This window comes from Solanum verrucosum, unplaced genomic scaffold, assembly GCF_900185275.1.
Source record: "Solanum verrucosum unplaced genomic scaffold, falcon-dt-bn FXZP01000165.1, whole genome shotgun sequence".
Lineage (NCBI taxonomy): Eukaryota > Viridiplantae > Streptophyta > Magnoliopsida > Solanales > Solanaceae > Solanum > Solanum verrucosum.
The window spans coordinates 2935500-2958370 of NW_026020340.1; the positions used below are offsets into that span (position 1 = coordinate 2935500).

The 22871-nt window shown below is 31.4% G+C and overlaps 3 protein-coding genes across 3 annotated transcripts; 1 reads left to right on the forward strand and 2 right to left on the reverse strand.

Annotated features, from left to right (window-relative positions):
- Nucleotides 1-4420: 4420 nt before the first annotated feature.
- LOC125837136 (dof zinc finger protein DOF5.7-like) lies at nucleotides 4421-6317 on the reverse strand. Its single transcript, XM_049516280.1, has 3 exons — nucleotides 6069-6317; nucleotides 5338-5729; nucleotides 4421-4981 (listed from the first exon to the last, which is right to left on the reverse strand). Exons 1-3 carry the CDS (start codon nucleotides 6260-6262, stop codon nucleotides 4428-4430), a joined length of 1140 nt encoding a protein of 379 aa, XP_049372237.1. The 5' UTR covers nucleotides 6263-6317; the 3' UTR covers nucleotides 4421-4427.
- An 8703-nt stretch (nucleotides 6318-15020) lies between these two features.
- LOC125837137 (elongator complex protein 4) lies at nucleotides 15021-20246 on the forward strand. The gene is made up of 9 exons (XM_049516281.1): nucleotides 15021-15174; nucleotides 16316-16469; nucleotides 16593-16819; nucleotides 16940-17009; nucleotides 17890-18046; nucleotides 18593-18671; nucleotides 18954-19113; nucleotides 19188-19279; nucleotides 19679-20246. The coding sequence occupies exons 2-9, from the start codon at nucleotides 16337-16339 to the stop codon at nucleotides 19844-19846; spliced, it is 1086 nt and encodes a 361-aa protein (XP_049372238.1). The 5' UTR covers nucleotides 15021-15174; nucleotides 16316-16336; the 3' UTR covers nucleotides 19847-20246.
- Nucleotides 20247-20422: 176 nt separating this feature from the next.
- On the reverse strand, nucleotides 20423-22667 carry LOC125837141 (probable mannitol dehydrogenase). The gene is made up of 5 exons (XM_049516285.1): nucleotides 22505-22667; nucleotides 22141-22254; nucleotides 21337-21850; nucleotides 21107-21260; nucleotides 20423-20914 (listed from the first exon to the last, which is right to left on the reverse strand). The coding sequence occupies exons 1-5, from the start codon at nucleotides 22579-22581 to the stop codon at nucleotides 20712-20714; spliced, it is 1062 nt and encodes a 353-aa protein (XP_049372242.1). The 5' UTR covers nucleotides 22582-22667; the 3' UTR covers nucleotides 20423-20711.
- Between the last annotated feature and the right edge of the window lie 204 nt (nucleotides 22668-22871).

Consider the following 22871-nt stretch of genomic DNA (forward strand, 5'->3'; position numbering starts at 1 on the left):
CGGTGGGACTTCTACATGTATTATTAGCTCAATGATAACGTAATAAAAGGACAAATGCATAAAATATACATACTAGATTAAAGCAAATAATAAGTGTTATGAACTTAAGATATGACATTACCAAATGTTTTTCTTAAAAACAACTCTCTAATCTTTTATATATTTCATATATGTTAACTTTATTGACCACTAAACGATATTTTTCAATATTAAAAGAATCTTTTTCGTGGGGCAACCCAAATCCAAATAACATTTTTTAAGTTTGTTTTCATATAATTAGAAAAGGTCCAAAAATTGTAATAATGGGATATTACATAGTGTTTTGTAATTTTGCAGAACTAACAAAAATTTTTTTGCACAAAGCGTCCAAATTTAATGACGTTATTCAATGCATTTTTCTCGTTTTGGACACTAACCATTTTAGTAGCAAAAAAGAACAAAAAATGAAAGAAACCAAAATAAAATGATTACATACCAAGTACCAACCCATATTGTAGAAAACGTTTAATGAACAAATAATAGACTAGAAAGATTTTTCAATACAGTTTTTTTTAATTCTATGGATGGTCCAATTTCTATTTGGTACGTTAACTAATAATAACGTATTCAGTGTAATCTCATCACTGAATTATAAGAAAGGTGATGTGACGCAATTTTAAGAACCTCGATCAAGTGAAAAAGAATAATGCGAAGGAAATATCATGTTGAAAATAATGAAGAAAAAAACCAATAGCAACTACATATAATTTGATGATCCAACCAAAGAAAACAACATGTAATGATAGAATCGAAGATGGTGTGTCAATTGATTTTCCTTCAAATATATGGATTTTGAAGTGAATTTTTACAAAATTTTATTTAATGTTACAAAAGTTATTAATCAGGCAGAATATGTAGGTGTTCCGATCCTATAAAAAAATTATTTAAATATCCAAACTTGAAAGTATCTGATTAGTATTATAAATATATTCAGAAAGACCTCAAATTAAACTTTTAATTTTTATCATAAAATGTATATTTGTTTGTATTATAATTAGTTATTTCAGTCATAAAAATACCTTTTTCCCTCCTTTTTTATGGATGCTTTTTAAAACTTCTAAAGTAATATTCCTGAATTTAATTTTACAAAGAATATATTTTTATTTGGTACAACCATCAAATATTTGATATCTACTGATTCGATTAATTAAAAGAGAAACATTTGTACTAAGCTTTTTATAAGAGCTTAGTACAACCATCAACACTAATTGTCTGTACTACGCTCTCAGTATATGAGCGTCTAAAAAAAATCAAACCACAAGGATCTATCGTGTACACAATCTTACCATATATTTCTACAAGAAGTTGTTTCGAACTGTTTGAATCCACCGTGACTTTCAAATCACGTATAACAACAACTTTACCAGCTACACTAATTTTACAAACTACTTGACCTCTCTACTATTACTCGATCACCCTAACCGTCATATTATGATAGAAAAATAAAAAAAATTCTAAATTATTTTAAAAAAAAAAAAAAAATACCACTTATTTATCGTGAAGTTGAAAAGCACATTATAGTTTCTCTATCATATAATAATTCATGAATTTCACGCAGATTTCTAAATTGACATTTGTAGTTGTAGTTCTCTTCCAGAGTGTCTTTCACGTCATTCACACACCCCACCCCCTCATTTTTTTTTTTTATGTTAACAAAAATATATATTATATTATCATGTATATAAAAAAAATATTTATACGATCAAAATATTAACTACCATGTTATCACTCGTATTTTTTGTTATACTGATAGTATAGAAAAATATTTATTTGGTATTTACTCGTTATAACTCTATGATATCTAAATGTAGATTACTGATGCATAGTTATCGAGAACAAGATAAAGGTTGCGACAAATATTTTGAAACGAACTTTTGACCGTGTAGTGCAGGACTATAATAGTAATTTGAAAAGAAAAAGTTTGTCCTAAAAAAAAGTAGAATATATGGAAATTCTAAAGTTCCTAAAAATATAGTTATATAAGCTATATTCTTACGTAAGTTTGTGAAGCTTTTTAAGGTGGTTAAGATTTTGTCTCAACTTGTTAATCTTTGCTTTTTGATGAAAGTGGAAATGTTCCATGAAGCTCAAAAAAGTTTATGTATGTGTCACTCTTAACATAAAACTTTTTTTTCTTTCAAAAAAATATTTTTTATTTTGAGTCGAGGATCGATCATTCAAAAATAATAACCTATTTAGTTATCTTAGACAAGATATAAGGCCAGATAATTAAGGTTTGCATATATTTACTTTCTCAAAATCGCTTGTAAAATCTAGTGATATATTATTGTAAAGTAAAACAAAATAAAAAAATCCACAAAAGGACCATATGTACTCATATATATTACACACCAAACTAATTAATTAAAAATCTCAATCGTTTGATAAAGAGTGTTTCCTTCTTTAATCATAACACACTTTGAATGGAATAAAAACGTTAGGTAGCTTCTTCTTTTTTCTTGGGAGGTGGGGGGCGGGGGGTAAACTAAAATGTGAGGGAAATATTATTTAATTAAGAGCTTCTTCGAAATTTTATTAGAAGGATAGTAGAGGATTAATCTTTTTGAATAAAATGATTGAAGTGAGTCGTTTTCTATAGAATTATTATAAAAAATTCATAAACTTCAAATATTACCCAAGTACATGAAAAGCTAGGGGAAAAAACAAACTTATAAGAACCCCAAGTTCATAGATTCTTATGACCCTTTTACAGTTTTACTCAAAAATGTTGACAGTCTTATATATGCATTTACTACACTTTCAAGCCACCACTTTATCAGACACCAACAAATCACGGAATTTATTTATCTGATTTTAATTTGATAAAAAAAAGATTTTAAACTAAAAATATGTAAAATATTCTTAATTTTGTAGTCTTAAACATGTCATACAAAAAGTTAAGAATTGTCATACATTCTTTCTGAACGACCTAAAAATAAAAGTAAGATAAATAAATTCAAACAGACGGATCGAAGTATGATAAAAACCCCACATAATGTGTGTGTGAGAGAAAGAATTATATGGAGAATAGGGAACAATAAAGCTGCAGCTAGCAGTGTCTACATAATACTATATAGGCTTGAAGTTAAACAATAGCAGGTTAGGCTCTGAAAGGACCTCAGTAACTGTTGTATTTCTATCACACATACTTATCTCTCCTATTTTACGCGAATCACTATCAGAAAATCGCTAATTTTTTTTTATAACTATTTTCTTATAGGCGATTCGTTGGAATTTAGCATCCGAGACATAGAAAATTTTGGTAGTGTATCACATAAAATGGTGCAATATTTTTGAAATAATTCAACTTTAAGCTTCTCATTTACATTTAACGGTATGATTTTATAGTCTAGATCATACTTATGAAATGTTTAGATCAGAAATTTCAAAAGTCTCTTTTTAGCGATGGAGAATATCTCTTGCTAAATGACAAAAATACTTCGTTAATCCTTTTTGACGATAGATTATCATGAACAACAAATTAGCGATAGATTATCATGAAACTATATATATATATATATATATATATATGGGCCTATCTAATGATAAATTTCACAGCTAATTCATATTTGTGTCTAATAGATGTTGTTATATAAATTGAGACGGAGAAAATAATAATATTTTTTTATATATATAAGATAAAGAAGTCAGAGAATTGGTTACCTGATATACAATAGAGGGAGACACATTGACACAATAGGACTTCTGAATATATACTGACTGACTCAACATACAATAACAAATCAAAGATATCCCAATTAAGTTTCCCATCTTTTTACTGACTCTACAAAATAATCTATCACCAATCCCAAAAATGTATTCAAGAAAATAAAATCAAATAATGGAATTAACCTATTAATATTCATATTTGATTATATACGATATAATGATCAAAATCATATCTGAATTATCACTAACTTTTTGTGACTTTTACACCGTTATTCTATATTGTTATCTAAATTATAGTTATTGTGTATTAAGCACACCTTGAATACTGACTAGACTATCGCTATCGATCTACTCAATTAATCCGATAATATTAATTAAGAGGTATTTTTGATTATTAACTCACTATATATGAAAGGACAAGAAGCAACATGTATATATAAACAAAAAAGAGGAGGTGTGTGGTGGGACTAAAAACTACTAGTGGAACATGAGAACAAACAAGGCAACAAACAATATTGAAAAATTAACCACCATCATTATAATCATAAACAGTTACAATAAGTTCAATACTAAAAACTTTAAATCGATGTCTTACTTAACATAAATACCAAAAAAATAAAATACTAATTTCTAATTGAAAGAAAAATAGACCTAAATAGATAAGTATATTATAAATTTGATTTTTTTTACCTCATAATAAAATAGAGTTAATTAATTAATTAAGGTAGTGTACTATATTGATTCAAATTGCTCCAAGCTTGAATAGTACTATTCCAATTGTTGACATTTTGATCATCATTTGCATTTCCATTTCCATTGTTATTGTTGTTGTTGTTGTTGTTGCTATTTGTTGAATTTGGATTTACACCAAATGAGTTATCAAAGAACCATTCAGTTGACAAATTGTTCCCATGATGACTTCCCATAGTAGTACTACAATCTTTTCTTGAATCAACATTGTTGTTTCCAAATGTTTCTTGATGATCTTCTTGTTGTTTCGATGATGAAATCTCCAAATTTTGGAACAAAATTGGTTGTGGCTTTTGGATTTGGATTTGGTTTTGGTTTTGATTTTGGTTTTGATCATCATGAAGAGGGATTGATGATGAAACAATGTTTTCCTTTTGATTTTCACCACCAAATAGCATGGCCAATCTTTGTTGTTGTAATTTCCAATGCAAATCTTGGTTTATTGAACTCAAAGACTCTATAGAAGATGCCATTGTACCATGATGAACTCCCATTGATCCCATTTCTTGAACTCCATCAGTACCTGTTCAGACATAATATAATTAAGTAAGTACGAGTATATTAATTATAATTAAAAAGATGTATAGTCCCCTACATCTTAACATGTTGTTAGAACAGACAAGAGGTCGTAGGTTCAAATTTCACGTGTTTAGGTCATAATTAGGCCTGAGAGGAAACGACACTAAAGCCTCGAGTTTTACACTTCATCATGATATGAGAACACGCGAGATATGCTGATTAAGTTCAAATTAAACATCACCGTTGTCGTGTTAAAAAATTCCAAAGAAAACTTTCGCATGGTTGACACATAGTAAAAAAGAATCAGACTCACACGTTAAAGACGTGTAATGACACACAAGACAATTAATTGATTCTTACCTTGTTTTAGCATAGAACTTGAGAAAGGGAAATTATTATTGAATCCCAATAAAGAACTTCCTGAAGGATCAAGACTAAAACAAGAAGTTGATCCAATATTTGGAGTTGAATTTTCACCAAATGAAGTAAATTGGTTGAAAATACTTCCACCAACTGTTGATGTTGAAGTATTATTACTCAATCTTGGAAAATTTAATCCTCCAAGTTGAAAATCCATAGCTGGTGAAAGACCATGAAAAAATTTAAGTCCACCAATATCTGAAGAACCACTAATTGTATCTTTTGAATCCCCAGAAAATCTTGAAGAAGATGAACTAGTCTTTATCTTCTTGTTTTTCCTGCAACCACCACCTATTGGAACGTTGCGTAATGCGCCCCCTTTAGTCCAGTACCTGTCGATACATGATATAATTAAGTAACTAAAAAAGCAATTTTTCCAACAATAATATAAGTTTTTAGATTAAACATGTTTATCAGAGCAGATAAAGCGTGTTACCGTTCAAAATCTCACAAAAAAAAAACCAAAAAAAGGATAAAAACAAATCGTTAGATGAGAAGGTTATACGATTCAAGAGTTAAATAAAACCTTTTAGTAGAAATAAATCATAATAATTCAAAAATGTTATCAGAGCAGGAAAGACGTGTATGACAATTCTAAACCTCATAAGCCACCCCAAAAAGAAAAATAAAAACAAAAATTGATAAGACAGTCATACAATTCAATAGTTTACCTTCTACAAGTCTTACAGAAATGTCTTGGTTGCGAAAGACTATAATTGTTATAATAGCAAAACTTGGTGTTGGGAGAATCACATCTAGGACAATTCAAAGCTTGTTCTTTTGGCCTCCGCCCCATGGGCCCACCACCACTACCATCACCACCACCAGAACTCTGGCTTTCGTCTTTGTTATCTTGACTCATCATAACATAAAAGGATTTTAGCGACTTCACTCTTCTTCTTCTTCTTTCTCGAGTGTGAAGAAGAGCTAGCTAGCTAGTGAACAAACCCTAATAATGAACAGTATATATAAAATAAAATAAAATAAATATATATATATATAAAGAGAAATGATAAAAAGGAGAGAGGTGGAGGAAATTAAAATTTAGTTGTGTTTGAGTTTCCTTTAGAAGAGGTAAAAGATTTCTTTGAATGGTTTCATGCATGGATTTTAATTTTGTAAGATGAGAAGATGTTGATAGATGCTTGTGAACTTCATCAAGAAGTTGTTTTCTAATATTATTATTTTTTGTTGTGAAGAGAGAAACTAACAAAGAAAGAAAAATGAGTTGTGTTTGATTGTTATAGAGATGTGATGGAATAAATAAAGTAGGTTACATGTGAAAGAGAGTTGAGGGTGGGGTGGGGGTGGGGGTAGGGGGGAGGAGATCTCACTAGAAAAGGGACTAAGGTATATACATATATATATATTCTTAGGTAATAGAAAGAGAAAGGATATATAAAAAGACAAAAGAGAGACTAGGTGATCAGAGATAGATGAGGCAGAATGGTGAGATTTTCATATGTAAGTGAAAACAAATGTAAAGTAGAAGGTAGTTTGTGAGGTAACAAACAATGGAGTAAATATCGGGTCGCGGTGGAGTAGTAAGTACTCTTTAGTTCTTTAATTAGAGGTCTCTGATTCGAGTCCTTTATGGAGTCGCCTTTGTTAAGATGCACTTTACTCTGAAACTTTTCGACAAATATTCGAATTTTATCGGACTTCAATATCGATTACCGAACTTTGAGTGGGAAGCCAAAAAAATAATTAAATAAATATAATGAAGTGGAATCAGAATTTTTATTGAGAGTCAAGATATTAAAAAATAAGTTAACCTGGGAAGAGGTAGAGAAAATACAATTATAATATAATTTATCAGTAGAATAATGTATATTGACACCCCTTAAGTATTGATGGCTCTGTAATTGAGTAAATAAGTAGATTTTTTTTAAAAAAAAATAGACACATGATATATTGGATTAATTAAGTTGATTGTATCATTAAGGAAGATATAATTTTAATCATAAATTTGACATAATTTTTTAAAAAAAAACTAAGAGAAATTTTAACTAAGAAATTTATATATATGAATAATTTATCAAAAATTCAGTAAATTACCAATTTTTTGAATTCAAAATCTATAAACTCAAACTTTTGAATATACTATAATCTCAAATAATAAGAATCTTGCTGATGATAATAACCAAAAGAAGAATTTGAAAGACAAGTCTGTTGCTTTTTAAAAAAAATCATATATGTATATATGATTTTTTTTGTTACTCCTCCCCCATGTGATGAACTTAAATGAAATGACATGATCGAGGATAATTTTGATTAAGTTTATGTGGTCATAATCAGTTTTATTTATCGTTTTAAGTAATTAACTTTAGCAAAAAATAAAAATAAAAAAATAAAAAATAATAAAAAATATATATATATATATATAATTGATTCAAAACAAAATAGGTTATTATTTCTAAACTTTAGGATTTATAAGTTCAAAATTCCAATCTCTAGTAATAAAATCTTGTTGATGATTATAACGAAGAGGAATTTGAAAAATAAGGCTTATGCATTTTTATTTTTATCATATATATATATGCTCTTTTTTGGAATTGAAGTTCAATTATTAATTATTGTCATTACTATCTGCGACAAAATTAATGTTTTGATTATGTTTTAGTGGGCAAAATCAAAGTTTTAATTATGAGTTCTTAATAACTTTAGCAGCAAAAATAATTTATATTTGTACTAAAAAAATTATATATACATATAAAAATTATATAATTTATTTAAAACTTAATAAGTTATCATTTCTAAAATTATGAACCTATAAATTCAAAACTCAACAAGAATATATATTTTCAGACTCGATATACACGTGCAATGTATATGCAATATTGAGATACAATTATTTTTTTATCGTTTTATATGTTTAGGTGAATAAGTGACATTAGGACCATCCACATCCATCATTCACAAGACTCAACAATATTCTTGAAATTGAAGTTCAATTATTGCTTTTATTGTTGTTATTATAGCGGCGAAATACACATTTTGATTATGTTTTTACTATGAACTTTGATTTTTTTTAAATTAAAGTTTTATATTGTTAGTATTGTCGTTATTATCAGTGACGAAATGAATATTTTTGATTTTGTTTGTGGGTAGAATCAGAGTTTTAGTTTTGGATTCTTAGTAAATTTAGCGAAAGAAATATACTCATTCAAAGCACAATAAGTTACTATCATTTTTTAAATTTAGAATCTATAAATTCAAAATTCGGATCCTTGATATAAGAAGCGATGTGATCGAAGACACGTTCAAATAATGAACTTTAACTTTCTTGAAATTAAGTTCAATTATTGCTTTTATTGTCACCATTATCAATGGTGAAACAAACATTTTGATTTTGTATATGTGGGCAGAACCAAAATTTTAATTATATATTTTTATTAACTTTAAAACTCAATAAATTATATTTCTAAAATTTTGAATCTACAAATTCAAAACTAAACAAGAATGTATACTTTTATACTCGACATATACGTGCAACGTATGTGGAATGAAATATAATTATTTTTGTCCGTCTTCATCGATTTAGGTGAATAAGGCAAAAGAATCAACAATATTCTTTTATGCAAAATTAGTTACGTTATTCAATACTAAGCTTAAATAGTATCAAATAATTTATATTTTTAAACAAGTCATATACGTGTAACACACGTGAAAAAAAATTGATATATATATATATGACATAATTTTGTTAATCTCATGAATGGTGTGGAATAAACTTAAATGAAGCCATACGATTAATGATAATTTGTATATAGTGAAACTTTACTTCGCTTGGAATTGAAGTTTACATATATATCGTTGTCATTGTTGTTATTATCAGTGGCGAAATTAACATTTACAAATTATATACCTATATAATTATTTTTTGTTCATTAAGGGTTCAATATTCATATTCAAATCTGATTAAATTTGAATTTGTTCATTATAATAGGATCATTTCTGAACACGACATGCACATTAATAAAATTGTTTTCATTCCTAAATGCTCAAAACTTTTAATTAAAAACGAAGGAATCGAAATCATCCACCACAACTAATGTTAACGAAGATGAAGTAATGTACTTGTACTTAATCACAAGTTGATGAGTAGGACAAGTGCAGAAGCTAGTTCTACTGCAGTAAACTTAGGTAGTACTAGAGTATAGTATATATAATAATAGCTTTAAATTTTAATTGTAGCACCCAATTAAATGCATGCATGCATGCAAAAAACAATTAACACTATTATCGATTGTGGGAATTAAAGAAAGTCTCCAATAAATGGGGTTATTTTTTCATGCTAATGCATTGAATTACTAAATGGATGTGATAGGAGAGAATGTAGGTATCAAAGTGGAAATTAACTATAGTATACTACTTATTCTAATTTATCGTGACATATTTTTCTTTTTAATCTGTAAAAATTTAATTTTGTTAAATTTTAAAAATAATTTTAATTTAAAATTTTATATTTTATCCTAATTAATTACTTAATTCTATAGCTATAAAAAATTAGAATTTTTTCTTAAATTTTGTATTCAATCATATACTTTCGTCTTTTTTCATAAAGACGACCATTTTCTATATTTATAATAAATTTAACTTTAAATTTGGTATTTTTATTATCACAAAAATGACTATATAACCTTAAAATTCTTATATTTAAAACTAACCACAAATACAATAATGTTACTAGTAGAAAATCATAAACTTTCAATAGACATCCCATCGAAATTCAACTTGTTCCTTAGAAATTTCTGATGGAAAATCCAATAGAAACATAATTATAGCGATTTTCAATAGTGATATCCCATCAGAAAAGTTACAAACCCCGAGTGCAAAATTTTCTTTTTTTATACTTTGTGTTCGGCCACACATTATCACATAAATTAAGATAAATAGAATATATGATAAAACCAAAATATAGATGCATATATACTAGTAGTAAGTTGTAGAAGCATATTGTAACAATAATAGCATACTCAATATTAACTTTACAAGTGTCATCTGAAAAGATACGTAAAATATACATAAACCTTATTACTACTCTATAGAGCGATAAAAGAGATTATTTTTCGATAAATCTTCAAAAATATATAGTAGTAGTAGAAGGATCTCAGACTGATAGTATAGCTAGGGTCAGTGGTAGGGGGGTGGGGGTGGGGTGTATCAGTGATTAGTGTGTGAGAAAAGAGGCAACAGTTGCTGTGTGAAAGTGGCAGGGACAACAGCCTTGTCTCTACCTTCTTATGTAATGTCCCTTTTAACTCTATTTAACCCCCACACCTCTTTTTTTTTTCTCCTTCCAAGCTTCCACATATATATATTATATAAAAATATTAATTAACAAGCTTACATAGTCATTAATGTAATCGACTAATATTAATTGTCAAGTTAATTTCATAATTCATCGTCTCATTTTATGTGGTGATATTTGATTAAACTCTCTATCTTGTAGCGCTAACAAGTGAAGAAAGCCTTTTCATTTCAATTCATAACAAACTTTGTAAAATCGACAAACAACATATATAATACATAAATCTGTCATTCAACTTAGCTTTAGCTAACATCTATGCGCTTCAATTTTAGATGTGCACAAGTAGACACTTAAACTTGTATAAAATTGAACAAATAGACAATACATTCGTCTTACCTAGCGTCATACTTGACAATTTTGTGTCCTACGTGGCATCCTACGTGTATTATGCTATGTAGGACGCATGCATGTGTCTGTTGCTTGTTCAGTTTCATATAAATTTAAGTGTCTACTTATGCACACCCAAAGTTGAAGGGCATAAATGCCAGCTGAAGCTAAATTAAAGGGTATATTTATGTATTATGTATATCTTAAATGCGAATGGAAAGAATATTACTTACGATGAAACTATAAAAAGTTGAGGTGAATACTAATTTTGACCGATTAATCTTAGTTTCTACGACTCTCGTTTGTACACATGTTTGATTTATTTCATCTGTCATCGATACAACAGAATATAAAAGGGAATTAATGACTTTATTTTAAATTAGCAAATAGCAGAAAAAGTACTTGTTGCTAGTTCTCTAACTAACTTTGTACGTAGCTTTGATTTCATTATTTAAAAGTAACTTTTTTTGAAGAAACAAAAAAAAAAAACATGGAAGTACCAACTTATTGGAGCAAATTTAATTATTATTATTATTATTATTCGTTTTGTTCTTCTTATTTTATTTTTTAGAAAAAAGTAATATTATTATTATTTGAAGAATTTTTTATTTTTTTTTTGGTTAGAGAGGACATATCAGAGGAACAGTTAATGGTACCTTTATTTTGTCATGGGCAAAATGTACGGTCACTGAATTTAATTTAATGCATTAGAAAAAAACGAATAATAACTGTACTGTCTCTAATTATATTTTGTATATTTGTACCTTAATAAACCTTATATATGAATCTTCATTATCTATGACGATGTTTCATTAAAGTAAAATTAAATATTATATTAAGAGGCTTGTTTTGATGCAACATGTAAATATACAAGTATCCTCACTTATCTATATTTGAGATTGACAATTACGAGCAAGTATAATATCGTTTCAATTTTATCGGATATCCCGAAGGGGCATATATCTCTTGATTACATTCCAATTCATCATGATAATTCCTACATTATTCACCCTTAAGGCCTTAACTAGATCGAAATTTCAAGTTCGAATTTCTGGATCAAATGAAAAAGTTTATATTGGTCGTCATCTCCAAAAGTAAATCATGTAACGTGTGAATTCGGATCTAGTCAAGCTTTAATGTGGGAAATCAAAGAAAAAAGTTTCTACATTGGTATGAAGAGATAAGTTTAGTCTCTTTATATTGTCTTGTATAATTCTCACCTCCTGAACATACTTTTGAGATTAATATCCTTTTTATTTTATTAATCCTTATTTCATTTACTTTTTGATTTTCCACCGAGTGTTAGGTAAATATTTGGATTCGCGCTGGAAAAAGTCTCACATTGAGGAGAATATATCGCTTCCTAACAGAAACGACTACACTCGACCGAACTCAAAATTTCTCATTAACGATAAAGTAATATACCCTTGAATTAATTACTAAAATCCACATTAATTATTAACTTTTTACCCTTGAATCTTGGAATGTCCTAGTTTGGTCCCAATTGCCACCAAACATTTCCATAGGGATTTAATACAAGTTATACAACTAGTATATACACTAAAGAAAACAAAGAAATGATAATGATGAGGTGGGGGTGGGAGGAGTTGAAACAAATGCGTGACAAATATGATTTTATAGACATATATAATGTGACACAACAAATTATAAACAAAGTGCCATACATAATATACAAAGAAAAAAAAAACTAGTTGTATACATAATATATATATATATATATATGATATATAATATGTGCTGGAAAATAAACGTGTAGACGCCCTAAAATAAGAGCTAAGTGACAGATAATAGCTTAGAGAGTGATACTCGTGAAATGAAGAACCCTGGCTGGATTCCCGTGAGAAACAAACACAATATACATACACATCAAGCTTTCACCCCCCTCCCCCCCCAAACACCCCACCTGCCCCGCCCCGTCTCATCAAACTTCGTGCAGGGGCAGATCTAGAATTTTTCATTACGAGTACAAACAAATTCAATTGTATATACCGGAAATTTAGTTTATGCTAGAGTAGAGGCATACATCGTTCATATACAAATTCAGCTAAAGTCAGTAGCTTTTAATTATTTTAATAGTGTGTGTATATATATATATATTGTTTGATTGCAATAGCAAAAGACTATATGATAAAGAACGCATGATATAACATAACAAGAAAAAAAATATTTAGAAAAAAACTTGACGGTGTTATAGTGAAATGTTGTTACATGTGATGTGGTGATTGTTATAATAGGGATCTAGCTAAGGTAAGAGTAGAATATTAAATTTAAAATTTAGTTATTAGCACTTAAAGTTGTAATTTTATAATTTATAACCCTTTTTTTTTAATTATTTATCAAAAAGGTTTATTATGCATTAATAATTACATTTATTTTAGCTAGTATTAGTAATTAGCATCTCGATAATATTCGGTTTTAAAAAAAATAATCGACTAGTAGCTTCACATTTTTAAGGTCTACGTTTTATAGTCACATATATATTATGATAAATTTAGAATCACAAATTCTAAAAGTCATCAATGCTTATATTATATCATGTCATAAGTTATTGTTATAGTAAAGGAACAATTTTATTTCTTAACCAAATTCATTAAGCAAGCATATGCCATGTTTAACTATAACTCTAACTCAAGCCATCCATGGCCCATCACCGAACTTTGCTATAGGCATGATGTTGACGTCACACTCCAATAAACTTTTTCCTAACATTTACCTCATGCAATTACATGTTACGTTGCTCTTGAGAATCAACTCATGGCATTGACTCTAATATAATCATTTGTTGGATTTACAAGAGTATAATTTTATTTCTTAACCAAACTCATAATTAAACAAACATCACGCTTGATCATGACTTTGGCATAAGTCATTCCCCATTCATCATCTAAGACTTGCATTGACATACTCAGAAATCTATTTTTTCTTAAATTTCGTATCAATTTAAACTCTGCTGCATGAATTTTAAAAAAATAAAAATATTTAGATGTAAATGAGGAAAATGTCAAGGTAGTCAATGAATGGGCAAGTTAAGTACAAGAAATTAAAGTAGATTGCCATTTGGCAGAGAAGTCACATGTAAGTCGAAAAATAGTCCAAAAAACTCCATAACGGCAAATCAGCAAGTACTTCTGCCACACTGCAAATTTGAAAAAAAATGCAGACAGAGACTAAGATCGATTCGTATTTTCTAATTAATCACAAAAGATAATAATATATTTTTATATTTATTAATAATTTAATTTAAAATTTATCATTGTATCCTTGATTAGGGGCTCTTACAATTTGAATAAAAAACGATCCAAACCGATTAAATAAACTGATTTTATTTGAGTTTGTTTAGTTTTAAATTTTTAAAAACCGACCGTAGGCTTGGGTTCGATTTTGTTCGAAAAAAAGGAAGATTTATCTATGTATCCCAGATACATGTATCTAGTGGTGATTGGCGAGTAAGATTTATCTATGTATCCAAGATACATGCATATAGATATATGTATCTAGTGTGATTCACATTTATCAGAGATACGTGACTATCTCCCTCCACATCTCGCTCGCCTCTCTCCCTTTTATAGCGTATTTGGTAACAAAAATACATGTATCTAGCGGTATCGTCCTCAAGATCTAATAGAAAATTCTTAATTATGTATAGGACAATGGCAAGCGGGATTTTATCTATGTACCCTAGATATATACGTATAGACACATATATCTAGTGTGATCCCATTTGGATATAGTATAACTCGAGCAAATTACACCTAATTTTGATCCTCTAGATCTCGAGATACATGTATTTGGATGTATCTGGACACACCAAAATATGATAAGATTCTTAATATTACAAATTAGCGTATATCTAAGTAATTAGCTCATAAACTAGTGTCATTTCTGTAAGTTTTCGATTGATTAAACACTTACCTTAAAATGTTAATTTGAGCCGGCCCAAAGATAAGCCCAACTTAAGGCCCATATTAATGGAGGACAAGAAATTTACAAGTCCCCCAATTTAACAAAAACTAACTTTGCCGCTCTAAACTTTGCTCCCCAATTTTTTTTGTCCAAATTCTAAGAAGTAGAGAGCCATAATCGAAGAAGACGAAGCTTCAGTAGCATAATCACTTGTAAGCATTCGTTTCATTTTTCCTTTTAGTCGCAGTTTGAGTCTCATAGTTGTAATTTTACAGTATGCACACCAGTTGTTTGATAAAATGCTTAGCAGAAGTGTATATCTCTTATGTCAATTGATATTTTGCTTTTAGTTTGATAAATCATTGTGAATTGAAGTTTCAAATTCTGGGTGTCTTGAATTGATCGGTAAAGCAGAGAAAAAAATTGAGATGTGAAGAAAAAATGTGATCTTTGCTATAATAGACAGTGATTCTTGATAGAATAAAGATTGAAGATTTGCTGTGAACTCCAGCCGCATGATAGTATGTATATATGGTAGTGCATAGAGTAATTTGACATGTAAAAGCATTAGTTAAGTGCTGAGGTTCGTATGCAAAGTTATATAGAAACATTAGACAAAAATTGTAGAATTATAGTAGAAACTTCTTCTTTGTTCTCCTCTTTCATTTAGGTTTTATTGCTCTTTTCGTAACCGTGTTTTCAAAGGTGCGCTTAAGCTCTGAAGCAAGGCTCAAAATGTGTTGAGTGCTTTGCTTAGCTTAATGTGTGCTTCAATGTCGTCATCAAGACTCTATCTAAGACATACTTTTCTTGTCAAGGAGCCTCTACTGAAGTGGCGACACTAAACAGTTGATATTTCATTTGATCCTAATTTTTTTTTCCAATTTCTTTGTCCATATATATGGTATTTATGCTTATAATTAATATATATTTTTCAACTGATATATCTGTTTTTTCTCCATTAGCGCCTTTCTTAATCAAAGCCACACACTTTATTTGTGCGTTGTGCTTTAAGCCCCAACGGACCTTAGATCTTTTTTGCACATTTTGCTTTTGATAACACTGTTCATGGTGCGTATGGAATTTGTTTTGATATCCTATTGGAGCTGATTGAATATGCTATTGCCTGCTTCGCCACTGCCCTTCACGATGTCTTGCTTTGATAATTTATTTGTGCTTGGAAGTGACAAGTGTAGAAAGAATTAACGTCTATGTTCTGTTAAGATTCTACTATGATAAGTTCATATGATGCTGCTAAATTTTCATTTGCTAGCCATACCATATGATTTGAAATTCTTACAATAAAGTCGAGCTTGATTTTGTTCCTATTTTTGTTTCCTTCTTTTTATGAAGAGTTGATCTATAAGAAGCTTGATGGCATCAAGTAGACCGCGAGGCGGCAGCTTTTCCCGAAACATATCTAGTGCAGCTACAACTCAGATTCCTGGAGTTAAGCTTGGTCCAAATGGCACATCATTTCTTTCATCAGGCATACCAGATCTTGACCGTAATTCCCACTACACTTCTTTTAGTGTCTCTTTTTCTTTGTCATTATTATTTCTCTTTCTATTATTACTAAAGAAACATATATGAACTTTTGTTCCATTTGTTTGTTATATTATCTTTTCAGAGATTTTGGGTGGTGGCTTTACTTTGGGAAGCCTAGTCATGGTTATGGAAGACCCTGAGGCCCCTCATCATATGCTTTTACTGAGAAATTTCATGTCTCAGGGCCTGATTCACAAGCAAACCCTACTTTATGCCAGCCCAGAAAGAGATCCACGAGGCTTTCTTGGAACTTTGCCTAGTCCAATGGCTTCTAAGGAGGAGAAGTCTCATGAACGACCTGCAGAACAGGTTAATACCTTGCTTTCCCAACATCATAGTATAATATTATATATGAGTGTATCGTACATGATAATGTAGACCTTGTTGGTTCCTATAAGTGTGAACTTTTAGATCCACTTCAATTCACAGGACGCAAATTTAAGAATCGCTTGGCAATATAAGAAGTACTTTGGGGAACAAAATTCAGAGGGCCAAAGAGGTATGAGCACACTTGACGTCTTATTTTCTTCAATTCATTCACTTTTGAACTCATACGATATATAATGATTATTTTCCTCTAGATATTGATTTCAGTTGATTAAGGTATTTCTTTTCTTGCAAAATCCAAGTTCAAGTTTGTTTCAAATTGGTCTTTGTCATGTGAAGAGGTGACTAAAGATATCTATGATATCATTTACTGGTTAAGGTGTAAAGAAAGAGGAAATGGATCTTGTCACGAGTCTGCTAAGGGGAATCTGTTGTGAGATTGACTCAATAATGCCCTAGTGGAACACATATGAACCTTTATGTCTCTGGTGATACGTTCAACAAAATGATGCTTTTTGAAGTGCCTACTTACTATTTTGCAGTTTGCTTAAAGCCACGATAATATGTTTCTACACTTAAACAGCTTGTAAGTATGAGTGGCACTGAATGTAGAAATAGTTCTGCGACCAAGCCCTCGTACTGAAAGAACTTTTTGCCAGTTGAGACTTTCTTGTCCAGGATTTGGGTGTTAGTGATACTCCAGTTATGTTCATGAACTTTACTTCTAAAAGAAATTCTCAAAGGGCATATGTTTGACTATTAATCTGGTAGTCTCTGTTGATTTTTTAAGTCCTTGTTTCTGCCCACTTGACTCTTGAAATACTATCATCCATTATAAAGATATAAAGACTGGTAGTTTGAAGACTTTGGGGTCAATAAGCGTTCTATGTGTGAGTCATGTTTCTGTAATCAAGTACTTTGTGCAATGTTCTTTTTGTAGTTGCCCTCTCTCTATGTAGAAGATTTCATATTCCTTTGTTTGTAATTATGCTGTTAATTGAAAGTGAGATTTATGCTGAATCTGAAGATTAGCGTGTGCATTATATGTGCAGGTGGGAAAGCTGAATATTGCAATGATTTTGACTTGCGAAAGCCCCTAGAAAGGCACTTCTATAGTGGGCAGCGGGTTGATTGCATTAGTCTTCGAGATTCTCCGAATCTAGCGCCTCTACTTGAACGTTGCTCAACCTTTTCAGCTCAAATAGCAAAGTATTGGCATATCCTTTTTTCATACATTCAGTTATAGTCATGTTGGCTGTGATTTATGAACCAAAATTGCTATTTGTCAAATGTCAAGTCGGCCAATCAAGGAATAAGGATACTTCAACTATAACTGAATATGAGACGGAATAGTACTTTTTATTAGTTGTTCATATGGAATCTGAGACGGAATAGTACTTTTTGTTAATTGAATCGTGAAACAGTATGTGATATTGTTAATCATTCTTTTATTCAAAAACATCATCGTTGCATCTGAATTGAGAAACAATTACCGTTTCATGAAATATACACACACACATATGATTGACATCATTAAGCTAGTGATTTCATTGAGAAGAACTAATAAATTACTGATATTGTTAATGAAGCATCAAATTCTGCTATTTTTTGTCAGTTTGGCCCCTTCCCGATATTGCTATGATCAGGATGATCTTTCAATTTGTTGTTTTTGTCAATTAAGTTCTGTTACCTGTTTGATTATATAGGATTGATCTGTTGAATATGTTGTAAGAGTTTCTCCTAATATAATGTCAGATCTGATGACAACATCACATGTGCCAGTCGTATTGCCATTCAGTCACTATGTTCACCTCAGTGTGACTTCTCTGACAAGGTTATTTTCTGAATTTTGGTAACTTGTAGTCTAGTTTATGCTTGTAACTTTTTTGCCTGTATTAATCACTGACCACTGTGGGACTAACTAGGCTGTTAAAATCATGGTCTTTTGTTGTTTGTATAAAGGTGGTTTTCTTTTCTGGGTGAGGGTGGGAAGGAAGGGTGTCACGTAAGAACAAATGCTTGATGAAACTGTTTTGTGCTCCATTTGGGTTCATGTTTCCCGGTGTGACTGACTGTTTATTGCAAAATTTGATGTTGTATTTGCATCTCGTTGTAGGATTGGGAGATGCTCTCTTTTATAAGATCCTTGAAAGGCATGGTTCGATCTTCAGGTGCAGTTGCGGTCATATCCTTTCCACCCTCACTTGTCTCACCAGCCTTTTTAAAGAGGTGGCAGCATCTGGCTGATACCTTGATATCTGTCAAAGCAATTCCTGGTATACCTTTGTTTAATTCATTAAAGAAAGTTTCATCTTGTTTTAGTATAAAAAGTGATTAAAGCTTGCTGCAGATGAGGACAAAGAATTGGCAAAGCTCCTAACTGGTTACCAAGACATGCTGGGCCTTCTGAGTGTACACAAAGTAGCTCGCATAAATACACAGGTGAATAGCCTTTTTTGCATCAACTACAAGGTTTGATGCCGTCGTAAAATTTTCTGGGGCACACTTTTCTTTACTTATTGTTGATAATGGGTAGAGCTTGACTTTTAGTGCAGATTCAAATGATGCTTGGCTTTTAACTCAGAGAAACTAAACATTTTTTTAAAAACATATACGAGTTGACTGAATGGACTTTATTCTTGGCCTTTAGGCTTCTCTCTTTCCTTATCTAAAACTTAAGTATGATTAAGGTACATGAATATTATCAGAAAGGCTTTGATAATTGCAGAATTAAACACTTGTTTTGGAGCTTTAATCAACATCCTTGTGTGTGCGCGCGTGTGTGGATGATATTTCTACCCATCAAACTTATCAGATAAGTTGATCCAAATCTTTTAACAGGTCCCTGCAATTCTGGAAGCCACAACATTTTCAATGAAGCTGCGAAAGCGAAGGGCATTAGTTTTAGAATGCCTTAATCAAGCCCCTGTTGATGGTTCAAGTGGAAGTTCATATGGTACTTCTGGTAGTTGTTCTGGAAGTTCTAAGACCGGGAACCTTGACTTCTAGTTAATATTATGCGCGAGATTCCAATTTCTCTCAACCTATTTCATGCTGGAATTGCTGATCTATACTTTGTCAGATTGCAAGGTTATATGAAGGCTGGATCTTGCAAACATTCTTATGTTTCTGTCACATTCTCTGAACTTCATCAAAGAAAGCCGTTCAAGAAGAGGATTGCCAGGACGCATAGTTTTTCTCACTGTATTATAGATTCATAGTGCTTTACAGTAGCAAGATTTAGTTTACGATTATGACATGGATTCATAGCAGGAGCTTTAGTGCATCAGGCTGCCCTTTTTTTCTTTTTCTTTTTATTGTATTGAAGGATATGCATTACAGTAACTTATCAGTGTTGATAACTCCCACTGTAAGAAGCCTTTCATTAATTAATCGTTGTGTCTGCATTGATTCTGTCTATCATGCTTTGATTATATTTGTTTTGAACCGAGGATTTATCAGAAACAGCCTTTCCACCCTACAAAGGTAAGAGTAACTCCTGCGTATATCCTACCCTCCTAAACCCCACTTTGTGGGATGACATTAGTATGTTGTTGTGTGGCTGCATTGAAGATGGAAAACTTTCAATAATTTCCAATATTTGAGAAAGCTACTCATAAAACATCATATATGTTCTAAACTAATATATTGAAAGGATATCTTGATGCACAAAGCATCCCGTGTTCATGCATGGTCCATGATAGGGCCGCATTTCGAGGGTCTGTTTCTAAACTAATGCCATTTTATGCGCAAAACATCATAAACTACTAGAATTACATGAAACATAACTCTTAGGTAAGGTTGTTACACTCCACCTTTCCCAGACTCCACTTGTGGGATTATACTAGATATATTGTTTTTGTAAAACTCAGAATCACTCTGCTCGAAGGGTCTTATCAACGTCAATGACAAACCGGTATTTAACGTCCCCTTTGGTGAGACGCTGCAGTGCAGTATTTACATAATCCATTGGAATGACTTCAACATCTGCTGTTATATTGTGCTTTGCTGCAAAATCAAGCATTTCTTGTGTCTCTTTCATCCCTCCTATCCCACTTCCAGCTACAAGCTTCCTTCCTGTCATTATACAAAGCATAGGAGCTAAAGTAACCGTTCATTCTTGCACATAAAAGGGCAGCTCGATGCACTAAGCTCCCACAATGCCCTGGGGAAGGGCCGGACCATAGAGTCTTTTGTACACAACCTTACCCTGCATTTCCGGAAGAGACTGTTTTCACAGTTTAAAAAGGAAACAGGTAATCTACTCACCCATAAGCAATGGAAGGACTGGTAGCTCGACGGGTTTGTCAGGTGCACCAAGAAAGATAAGCTTCCCGTGAGACTTCAACAGCCCAATCAGTGGATCGAGGGGATGATCAGCAGAGACTGTATCAAGAATGCCATCCATTGTACCTATAGCAGCCTATGAATACAGGAACCAAAAGTTGAGTACCAAAATGTTATTTTTATGACAGTAGATGGTACAAGTACTAAATTACCTGCAGCTGATCTGGATCAGTGCTAACCAAAAACGAATCAGCACCAAGACGTTCAAGAGCTTCATTCTGCTTTCTTCGAGATGTACTAATCACAGTCACCTTTAGCCCCATGGCCTTGGCAAACTTGACACCAACGTGACCAAGTCCGCCAAGGCCTACTACACCAACATGAAGGCCAGGTTTGTCCAGTCCAAAGTATCTCAACGGGCTGTACATTGTAATCCCAGCACAAAGCAGAGGGGCTGCAGCAGCTAGAGGCAAGTTTTCTGGTACATGAAACACGAAATGTTCATCGATAACAATCATGTCCGAGTAGCCTCCATATGTTGGTGTTCCATCACTGTAGATTGCATTATAGGTAGCTATTCCTTTGGAGCAATAATTCTCAAGATTGTTCATGCAGTCTTCACAAGATCGACATGATCCACAGTATCCCCCGACAGCAACTTTCTCTCCAACGGTGAACTTCTCTACCTTGCTGCCAACCTCAGTTACTTCGCCCACGATCTCATGTCTACATCCATCAATTAAGCTATAAGAGTTAGAATTCAATTTGAACTATGCAAAGAATGATTCTAAATTGAGACAAGACGCATAACTTGACTTCAACTGACAACAAAACACTCTTAACTTTGAAATTGAACATCTAGACACTTCAAATCGTTCACACTTTGTCTCGTGGACACCCAATGCTGATGTGACAAATAAACTTTGGAGGTGTCTAAATGATCATTTTGTAAGTTGGAGTGTTTAATAGCATAGGTCAAAATAATGTTGTCGAGAATCTAAAAATTGAGACGATACCCGGGGACTAGAGGGTATAGAGAAGATCCCCATTCATTCTTCAGCTGATGAATATCAGAATGACATATACCACAGTAAAGAACCTTCAGTTTAACATCCTTTTCGCCCGTTGCCCTGCAACCACATTATTTGAAAGCCGAAAGAATACAAACATTAATCAAGATGATCAAAAACAAAATCTTGTCCTAGAATAGGGACCATTCCAAACATTTGTTTGTTTAGATGGACGTCGTGGTTGAAGTTAACTATAGTGTGAACAACAACAACGACATATCCAGTGTAGTCCCACAAGTACGTAGAGATGTTTTTGATATACGTGAACATCATGATTATTAAGAAAAAACATGATAAAAAGGATGTGTACCTTCTAAAGAAGTTGAATGGGGAGAGGAGTCCAGAAGTGTCTCTAGCAGCCCAACCAAAAGCCTCAACAGGGTGCATTCTTGATCTTTCTTTTACTAAAGTTTTAAGTGATTAACTCTATATTATTATGGTGTTTTAAGTATGGTACAAATTGCATTTAGTCAATTTTTAGGGAATTAAATTCTTTAAAATTTTTGCTTTGTTTACTACTAGAGTTGCCAATATGGACTGAACAGTTTTAAGAAGTGCTCTTTTGAATGGACCTTAAACAAAACATATTTGGCCTTCATAATTGACTTAAGAATTATGTGACATTAACAAAAAATGTTTTGTTTAGTTTCCACTCTTTGTTCAGTACCTGATTGAAT

Coding starts and splice junctions, on each gene's coding strand:
- LOC125837136 (XM_049516280.1), bottom strand. CDS start 6,262: ATGATGAGTCAAGATAACAAAGACGAAAGCCAGAGTTCTGGTGGTGGT. Junction 5,730..6,068: donor TTCTGTAAGACTTGTAGAAG/GTAAACTATTGA, acceptor ATGTATCGACAG/GTACTGGACTAAAGGGGGCG. Junction 4,982..5,337: donor AAGTTCTATGCTAAAACAAG/GTAAGAATCAAT, acceptor ATGTCTGAACAG/GTACTGATGGAGTTCAAGAA.
- LOC125837137 (XM_049516281.1), top strand. CDS start 16,337: ATGGCATCAAGTAGACCGCGAGGCGGCAGCTTTTCCCGAAACATATCT. Junction 16,820..16,939: donor ATGAACGACCTGCAGAACAG/GTTAATACCTTG, acceptor TTCAATTCACAG/GACGCAAATTTAAGAATCGC. Junction 18,672..18,953: donor AGTGTGACTTCTCTGACAAG/GTTATTTTCTGA, acceptor ATCTCGTTGTAG/GATTGGGAGATGCTCTCTTT.
- LOC125837141 (XM_049516285.1), bottom strand. CDS start 22,581: ATGCACCCTGTTGAGGCTTTTGGTTGGGCTGCTAGAGACACTTCTGGA. Junction 22,255..22,504: donor CCATTCAACTTCTTTAGAAG/GTACACATCCTT, acceptor ATGTGGTTGCAG/GGCAACGGGCGAAAAGGATG. Junction 21,851..22,140: donor CTATACCCTCTAGTCCCCGG/GTATCGTCTCAA, acceptor TGATGGATGTAG/ACATGAGATCGTGGGCGAAG.